The 9660-nt window shown below is 43.3% G+C and overlaps 1 protein-coding gene across 5 annotated transcripts in view; it reads right to left on the bottom strand.

Annotated features, from left to right (window-relative positions):
- Positions 1-683: 683 nt before the first annotated feature.
- The window catches only part of XPNPEP1 (X-prolyl aminopeptidase 1), a 31636-nt gene continuing 22659 nt past the window's right edge, over positions 684-9660 (bottom strand). For all 5 annotated transcript variants that reach the window (XM_051800459.1, XM_051800456.1, XM_051800460.1 and 2 more), the window contains 9 exons: positions 9269-9327; positions 8506-8583; positions 7935-8006; positions 6261-6321; positions 5366-5435; positions 4014-4187; positions 3081-3157; positions 2271-2369; positions 684-1250 (listed from right to left, as the gene is read on the bottom strand). In XM_051800459.1, the coding sequence (XP_051656419.1) occupies positions 1122-1250; positions 2271-2369; positions 3081-3157; positions 4014-4187; positions 5366-5435; positions 6261-6321; positions 7935-8006; positions 8506-8583; positions 9269-9327 (819 nt within the window). In that variant the 3' untranslated portion in view covers positions 684-1121. The remainder of the gene's footprint in view (positions 1251-2270; positions 2370-3080; positions 3158-4013; positions 4188-5365; positions 5436-6260; positions 6322-7934; positions 8007-8505; positions 8584-9268; positions 9328-9660) is intronic.

The following is a 9660-nucleotide window of genomic DNA, read 5'->3' as shown; positions in this document are numbered from 1 at the left end:
AGCAGAGATTAGTATTTCCTCAGAAATTCCTGGGGGAAGAGGGGAAGAAAATTATGTACACAAACATTTCTATTTGCACAGAACATTTCTTTGAAATATCAGGAATTGAGTTGCTGATTGAGTTGTATTTTTTACATCTAATATTGAACTTGAGTTTTAAGGTGTAAATGTTAAGAATGACTTCAGAAAGCGTTCAGCTTGCATCACCTCGCTTAACCACCAGGTGTCCCTGCGCACTACGCGGCACCGGCCGGGCTGACTGAACCCAAGTCGCAGTTCTTCCTTTGTCCATTGTATGCATATTTATTTATTTTAACTAATAATTTCTTTGTGTCCAGGAAGAGCTGCAATTCCATGATACTGCCCACACATCCTGCCCTGCCACGGGCTATACAAGCACTCAGTAAGCCGTAACAATAGACAGAAGCACTGGCCCGGGTGCTCTGTGCACACAAACCTCTGCCGAGTGTCTCCACATCCTTCCAGGACCTGTCACGGAGCAGAACTGACTGCTCCTGCTAGGCCTCTCCATAACACCTGCCCAGAGCCTGGCACAAGGCAGTCCTATATATATATTTCTTCCCTGTCTGAGCTGGATGCACAGGTAAGGGTGGAACGATCGGGTTCTTGCCCTTCTTCAGGCTGTCAAACCCAACACGTGACTGACTGCAAGAGAAGGCAGATGGAGCAAATAGCGGGTTGGAATCTTTTATTCAGTAATCAGTCCTGCTGTGTGTGTAACATCTTAGCAACTGGAACCCAAGTATGCAAAAATACCGAGTTTTCACAGTGAAAAACCAGACAGTATAAAATATTCCAGTATTGCCTCTTAGAACCATTATTGAAATAAGACCCCTGTTTCAAAGGCAATGTGCTCATTTATTTTGTTTGCTTTCTATGCTCAAACTCTCCCCGCCAAAAAAATTTTTCAGACAGTAACCCTCCTTACCCCCACACTACCCACACATGTTGCAGGGTGAGAAACACTACATGAAATCCCTTCCTGATTTCCAAAGGTTAATTGAAGAACATCCTCCCAGCGGTGCCAAGGTCCAAGAAGACGTAGATTATTGGGACACCGAGCGGTCCTGGTGTTCTGCACACCGCAGACAACTGTGGTGCTACTGGACTCTGACGAGAGGCTCCGTCTCCCGGATGAGCCACCGAAGAGCTTCGTGCCGGCCTTGCCTCTCCAGTTCTGCTCCAACTACTTCCCTGCATTTCTGATGGTAGTCATTCACCCAGTTACACTAGAGAAAGGGAGGGGTACAACACTCAGCATAAACACAGAAGATTTCATGTCCTTACAAGTTATGCGCAGTCGAAGACATTTGTAGGCCCCTGTGCTCTTGGGGCCTGAGTTGTTAGGCTGGGATGGAATCCTGTCCCAAAGAGACAGACCTCTATTATATGGAAGTGACTTTGCAAATTTGACGAGGGTAGGAACTGAAGCAATTTGTCCTCGGTTTTCAGAGGAGCCAAGGTTCAGTTCAGCTAACAAGTAAAGTCTCTGCAAATCACTGCCTCCAGCAAGTCCAAATAGCTACCTCGGCACAGTTTAATAAGCTTTGCAAAATTGTAAATGGACAATGCACTCCTGAGGGACAAACTGCCCTATTGATCTGAACAGGTAATCCTAGGGCAGATCCTGGTACCCTTCACAGCCCCCTTCAGCAAATGGAAATGCAAACAGGGTTATAATTATGAAAAGGATGATGTGTCAAGGCAGAATAAAGAGTATGGTAGAAAACCAGGATGAAACAAGAAGGTAGTGACAGACCTAAACAGAAATTTTAGAGTATGACTTTTAGAGTATGAAGCTATTCAGGAAATAAATGCTGCTGAGCAGGTATCATAGAAGTTTGCTCAGGTACTGAACTGGGGTGTGGCTGAATGAGACTGGTAACAAGCAGATACAGACAACATGATGGGACAGTCATCACATAGTCCCTGGGGACACAGCATGATAGTCCGAGAGAAGCAAATTAAGGTAGGAGTAGGAAAAGAGATGATAGTGGTAAATATCATATCAAAGGAACTACCAAAACATCAGGATCCTTGCTGCCTTCATCATAGAATAATTTAGATTGGACAGACCTCTGAAAAGCTTGTTTAGTCCACCCTCCCACTCAAAGATAGATAAAGTTTAAAAATAAGTCAGAGTGTTCAGGACTGTTCTCCAGATCTGTGAAATGGAACAGAGGCCAGTGGCCCTTGTAGAACAAGGTGGTTCCAGTGAAAAGGTGGCAATGCAAACCAGTTTTACTCACCTCTTTTTGAGTCAGCAAATTAACATCAATCATTTTCGTCTGTATTGGAACCAGGGTTAAGGGTTCAAAAGTCAGGCTGCCTCTGTTTTTGAAATTGTACTGCAGCAGAAAGACAAAGGGATTGTACAGTTTTAGAAACAGCTCCAACCAGATCACACTTGCTCCTTGGTTTGTGTCATCACTACAGAACCACCCAGGAAACATTCAGATGAGAGAGTAGCAACTTACAGTAGCATTTTTCTTCCAGCTCAAACAAAGAATCTTGATATAAACCTTAGTTATTTCTTTCAGTGGTCCCTTTCTAAGGGCCATGTGCAAGGTCACAGCTGTACAGGACTTTAGTTTGATGATTATATGATCATTTTCAGTTTGGCATTTCTAAAAGCATAACCCAGCCAGGCGGGCAACTATAGTGTCAAAATCTGTCTGTACTTTTGTTTCGAATGCCACTGAAGACTCTCTACCAGAGAGGAAAATCCCACCTTAAGAACATCAACCAACCCTACAGCAATGACTCCAATGGGCTGAATAAGATGCTTCTGATCATTCATATCCAGATATAAAACATTTTAAACCAACTCACACACACACATTTCAACATATGGAAACTCTGCAGAATTATAACTGTCTTCTGTGTCCCCATTAGCAAGGGAGACTTAAAATCAGTGTTCACCAATGTGGAGTTTTGGAGACCAGGAATCTTGGGTAGGATTCAACTGTCTGCAGCATGGTCCCACTTCAAGTTCCAGTACTTTAAGTTTTACAACCAGCAAGTTGTGGAGAAAGGTGCATCTTGAGTAGGTCATTCACCTTGGTTTCAGCAGGGATCACAAGGACAACATTTTCTATTCTGATCCCAAAGGACCCATCTTCATAATACCCAGGCTCTGCAGAAACAGACAGTAATTAACTAAGCCACATGGCTGCACTGTACAAGTACTTATTCCCTATGGCCAAACTTCCCCTCTATGGCTTTAGTCCACTGAAGTCACTAAGCAATCTTGACATCAAGAAACCACAGAGGCAAACAAATTTCTGACTCTACTTAGCCTGCACGGAAGCCCCGAGCAAGGTGACAGCAGAAGTTCTCAAAGAGAGAAGAAACAAGACAGACAGCCCTCGAGCTTCAGAGAGTCTCCTTGCAAGTCAAGAGAGAGCACAGAATACATGTGTTCCAAATACCAGAAACTCTGAAAATGCTGATGTCTTTATGAGAGGCAGGTGGGTAAATAACCCCTTCTGCAAAACACTTCTTATAGAGAGTGTTCCCCTGACTCCCTGAGAGGCCTTTGTGCCCCTGAAGGAAGGCAGATCTCTGAGCAGGCTGTTAATTCACTACTGGAAGAATAAGGCATGTAAAGATTTAACAGCTGCCTCAAATAGCCCATAGCAAAGACAGGATTAGCTCCTGAAAGCTTGGTGTCCACCTTGTACCACAGCCAGTTCTTCCACAGCATGCCAGAGCCGGGCTGGTCAGGAGCACAGGTCTCCTGAGGTTTGCACTGTACAGAGCAGGAAGCAGAACTGCAGCACCTGACTGTAAAGGTGCTTCATGAAAGGTGAAAGAGCTAAAAGGAAGCTTTTTACCTAGAGAGCTTAAATGACAATTAAAATAACAAGAAGGCAGGACCAGAACTTTTGATCTGACCTTTCCCTTACACCGCTATCAAATTTATTCCCTCTGCATCTTAATGAACTTGGTCATTCCCCCCCAGTAACCAGAGAGTCACCAGTGCTAAATACCATCAGACACGATCATGCCAGCCTCCAAGGGCTCATCTGCAAAGGTTTTGTAGCTGATGCCACAAGGACCCTCATGTACATTTAGGAAAGAGCCAACTCCATGTCCTGTCCCATGCAGGTAATCCAAACCACAATCCCACAAGGCAGAGCGGGCAAAGGAATCTAGAAGGTGACCTGTAGACAGACAGAGAGAGAGAATTTAATCAAGTGAGGTTCCCTCAAAGAAGCTGATAATCACACTGAAGGCTCAAACCTGAAAACATGCAAAAAACCAACCAAACAAAAAAAAAACCAAACAAAAAAACCTACAATCACCTCCTCAAAGAGCCCCACAACCAACCAAAGAAATTTAAGTCATTGAATGGTTAAAAGTTATACGGTGGGTTTGGCACGTCTGACATTCAAGCCCTTTCTCAGCTAAAGAGCCTTGCTCTCCTGTTACAGAGGTTTTCAGAAGATAGTCTGTAACAGAAATATTGCTGCTTGCTCCACTGGTGTTTTCAGGAAAGAATCTAGTGGTTAAGTGTCTCACAGAGAACTCAGTACATTTCTTAAAGGGAGCTGCACTAATTAAACTCAAAGTAGGAGACCTGCCAATTGTATTTGGTGAACTAATCAGCCAAACTTCTTGCCTGATGGCCAACCATTTCAGACTGCTTTGGCCAGAGGGGACAGAATTTATGTTACCTGCATGTGAACACCAAGCCCATATACCAAGTTCAGCCACTCTTCAGTTTCAGTTTGGGTTTCTCGTACCCCTATGCAGCTGGTTTTATAACTTGCCTACCCAAGAATGCAAACTGAAGAAAACTCTAAAATGAAGTGGTTTTGTACAAGGTGTGACCAGGCAGAAAATAGTTCTGCAACAAATTCACCAGAGGTGAATGTATGTCACAGCTTTCCTGCACAAAATCAAAACAGCTCCTTTGTGTGTCATTTTGCCACAGATACAAGAGATTTCACAGTAACTGGAAGAGAATTAGACAGTCCTTTTGAAGCTGGAAAGTGACCTTGCTTTGACAGGGCCATTAGTAAAGAATAAAGACAACCTCCAAGCACAGAAAGGCCACAGATGGGCTAGAGTGCCACTGACTGATCAAAGTCACTATCACCCTAGAACCAGAGCACTTCAAACACCCTTCAGACTTTCCCCCTCAGACTTTCCAGCACTGATTGATGATGAGAGAGAAGGCATCAGTAATCTAGAATCCAAACTGTTGTGATGGAAATAGAGAGTTACATCAACATTTGCCTAAAACAGAGTGTTGTCAATCATAATGTTGTTCTCAGACAACTTAATGGTTCTTCAGAGGTCACTGCTGTGGTCAAAACACTCCAACTCACCAACCCACCTTTGGTTCCATTTGGGAAGATGGCTGCACTCACAGCTATATGTCCCTTCAGGACATAGGTGAAGCATTCCTGTCAAAGAAATGCGTGCCATAAGTAAACAGGGAAAGCCAAAACTTTGTATTCCCCAGGAATGGAAAGAAAGGCTGCATCTTGTAGCAAATTGTGGAGGATCTGGAAAAACTTGCTCATGCTCTCCTGTGGCTGGTAATGCCAAAGCAAACCACGAGCAGAAAGTTTAAATTACTCTGAAGATTCTTCTCCGGTAATTATGGAAGTGCGTCATAAACTCAGGCAGCAGGTTTAGCAGCAGGATTCATCTGACCTACATGCTTGATTTTCTTTATGACTGTACTTTTACTTCCTGAGCATACCCTACAGCATATTTTTGTCACTAAGTGAACTATAATGATGAAATTAGTTTTAATTAAAGAAGCAATTTAAAATAAACAAAATTACATTGCTGAATTTCCAACACAGACCTTCTCAGGGAAGTCTGAGACTGATTTTTTATATGGTACACACCAACTGGAGCTTTGCATAAGATACTGAGCTTTGCACTAAATTACATCCCCCTAACTCCCATGTTGGACAAGTCAGTAATGTTCATCCTCAGCCTGCTGATTTTATAATTTCTTAGAGGAGCCATGTCATTTTGCAGATGAGAATTGTGCATTTTAAGATAGAAAAGTATCAATTCTCTAAATCACTTTTATATTTTGAAAGTCCAAAGCCTGACAGTTTCCTTTTCAGTCTTTATCCAAATGCTGTCACATACTAGTAAATAAATGATACTTGATAAAGCACTTCAACAATATAGCAAGAGGGCACATTACTAATTTAAGTATCTCTAATAACGAGGGTCAGATCACAAAGCACACTGAGATGCCAACTTACCTTTTCGTAGGCTGATGGCGTGCCAAAATGCATTGTCCTGGTCACATCTGTTGTACCATCTCTTCAGAGGCAAACAAAGATGCAGAAAGCAAAGGGATGTGGGAAAAAGAAAGATCAAAGTGAGAACACACAGAAAATCCAGTCACACTGCAGCAAACCAACCAAGCTCATAAAGTCATCTGCTCTGTGCTACACAAGCCTGATGATGTAACCGTTCTTAATCTCAAAAATTCCTGAACACAATGCCCTAGATGCGGCAATAATGATTTACAGTTCAAACTGTTATCTTTCAACCATAAGCATCCCAAAGCTTCTCGCAAATTAGGATCTAAACTGCTCATAAAAATGATGCTAATTTGAGGTTCAGCAACTGGTACCTGTCCATTGAGAACAGGCCAAATTTAACCTATTTGTATGGAAGATGATTCATCAACTGCTTAAAAATATACACTTACACACAAATGACGGCTACCCTCTCAGGAAAGGGAAGTGTAAGAGGGTATAATATCCCTTTCATCCTTAGGATGTCTTGTGCTAAGATTTCTACAAACTATCCTGCATTTGGATAGGAGTTAGTCTGAGATGTCAGAAACTGGCTGAAAGTTCCTTCTACAAGCAGCATTTTGAGCCTCCTGTCAAAAACACAATGGCTCTTGAAATAACGAGTTCTCTTTGAGATGCTCACTCCTGTCCCTGGGCTCTTCCCCAGCACACACAGGCCATGGTCACAAAGAGCTCACGGTTTAACTTCTCAGCAGGGACAAGCAAAGCATCCCTGTCACAATGCTGTGGTAAGTGCCATTGATGTCCAGATTATATTGTATTCAAAGGGCTGCTTTTCATAGTGGCACTAAGGAAATCATTAATTAGGCCATCAGAGGGGAGGAAAAAAGATCTCCTTGTAAAAATCTTATCAAAGGATGTCTGTATGGTTCTTTTTCAAAGCTCTTCCTGACTGACATAACAAAAAGGCATAGCTCTAAAGACAAAGCTCATCTCAAAGGAGAAGTCAGGCTTGTCCTGTATCTTCCTGAACAAGCCACTTCTCATCTATTTACATTGGCTAAAAACATCACTTCTCTCATTTTCCGTGGAGCCAGTTTTCTATGGAGTTCCACAGTAAAGGAACTGAGGCCACTGAATGGCACTGTCAAAACAGCACTGAGTGAATCTTCAACCATGACGCCTTCCCACAAGCAAACGTAAGATCCAAGTGGCCACTGGGATGAGTCTCTCTGGAAAGGACAGTGCTGTCCTGCTCTTTTGCCTCACCTTGTTCTAACTTTAACATCAGTCAAATCTGCCCCCAGGGCAGATCCTGGCAGGGTAGGTGCCTCACCCAGCTGTGCAGGCTGCTGTGTAGGCAGTCCAAGGCTAAGCCAGGGCAGTCAGGCCTGCTCCCTGTTATAGCAATTCTAACACGAGTGTGCCGGGTGTGCAGAGCTGCAACACACAGAAAAACACACCAGCAGCTAAAGCACAGCTCCCATCCCAATGGGAATGGGACTCAGACGGGAACTGCACCTTGACATTTTGTCCTTTACCCCAGCAAGGCTTGTCAGCCCTCATCTGCTGTCCTGCTCAAAACTATACATTGCCTTGCTTGCCAAGGTCAATTGTGAGTTGACCCTGCAGGGGGTCACTGGGAGCAGAAAACCCATTCATCCCACTTACTTGTATTGTGCTCCTGAGTCCAGGAGGTAGATCTCGTTCACAGACAGCGTTCTGTTGGTCTCAGGAACTGGCCTGTTGAGTTAAACACAAAGTTTTTTTGTTCCACAGTTTTAAGGTGTCCAGCCCACATCTGCAGTTCAGAAACTATATTAAGTGCAAGCTTGGATGTGTCGGCTCTGATTTTTTGTGGCAGTGATGGAAATCCCACACATGCTGAGCCAGGGATCATACTGAGGGGAGTATTTGTATACTGCAAATAGCACTACAGTACAGAGAATAGCTTTGTTTCTTCCAGCAAAACTCTCAACATCTGTTCCTAGATGTATTTCAGAACAGTTTGCACTTTATACTTGTCCTTCCCAGACTTCTAGCTCCAAAATAGCCCTTTTCTATGGTCCTGAGCAGATCAGCATCACAATACATGCATGTTGCCAGCAGGGAAAGTGTGGAATAAAGAAAGACAGAAAGCAGCATCTCCCTGGAGTACTCTGTTGTGACTCCATGAAGAAGCAAGACACTCATTCCAGATCTGTTTGCTGAAAGATGAAAGGAGACTCTGTGTTTCTCTTACTTGTAGTGAATGATGGCTCCATTTGGACCTGTGCTTGATATGGTAGCAAAACTCAATTCAACAAAGTCTTTCTGTTGACTGAAAGAAAAGATTGTGATCACTACAGCATAAGTGAGAGGAGCACACCAGGCACTTGGGGCACCTGGAGTGCCCCATCCTCAATTTCACATCACCTCAGCCTTCCCCCTGGCCATGAAAGCCATCTGGGCCAGCACATTTAGGTAGAAGAACTGTACAATTTGAAGCCCTCTTCTCCCAACCACGTGGAAACCTGCTTTTCATCTCTACTCTTTCCTTAGAAATAGAAAATTCACCACCCAAACTACCCAGGGAAGAGATGTGCTGAACACTTTCTACTTTGCTACTTATTTACTCAAAGGCATTTAGAGGACCTGCTGATCTACACACGGGAGTAACTCTCAGTACAGATGGTGTTCCTTCTCCATCAGAAGAGGGGGAAATCTAACTTTTACATCAATTCCTCTGTGGTAAGAAAGCAACTCTCTTGTATTTAAGTGTCCTAACCTGCAGCACTCCTCATTGCTATCTCAAAAGAAAATCAGATAGGATCCAGTGGGCTGGGACTTGTATCTCCCAAGAGACCCAATTCTTCACAACTCTTTCAAGTTTTCAAAGAAATCCTATAGTAATGGTTTGTCCTCAGGTAAAATATACCTGCAAGTGAGATGGAATTCTAAAGAATAAAAAACAAAGGATAAAAACTCCACCCAGAAAACTTCCTCAGAGTGGATTTACTTTTTACCTGCGGAATTCCTCTGCTTTGTCTGCAGCTATTATTTCTGTTACTGTTCCCTTTGGAACCTAGTGGGCAAAGACACAGGTTGAATTAGTACACCAACAAGCAAAGAAAATGCCATATGCTTAAGCACTGGGCCTTGTCTGTGCATTATGAAATCCAGTCTGGAAGGGTCCTCTTTCCAAGTTTTCTGTCCTCATTCCTCAGTAATGACAAACACAAACCTAGCAATATTGTGCAGGGCATGTGAAAAGCAGGAAGCAGAGATGGTCACAACAGGATTGCTGAATCCTGACTAGGGAGCAGTTAGTGCAGTACTAACTTCACTGAGATATGTACAGAGCTAACATCTCACAAGGTAACATCTCCTCACAGACAGGTTACACTAAGCTTGAACA

Source organism: Manacus candei, unplaced genomic scaffold, assembly GCF_025592945.1.
Source record: "Manacus candei isolate 608988 ecotype Guabito, Panama unplaced genomic scaffold, ASM2559294v1 h1tg000050l, whole genome shotgun sequence".
In the NCBI taxonomy this organism is placed as follows: domain Eukaryota; kingdom Metazoa; phylum Chordata; class Aves; order Passeriformes; family Pipridae; genus Manacus; species Manacus candei.
Note: the sequence above shows the minus strand (reverse complement) of the source record. Positions and strands in the feature narration are given on the sequence as shown.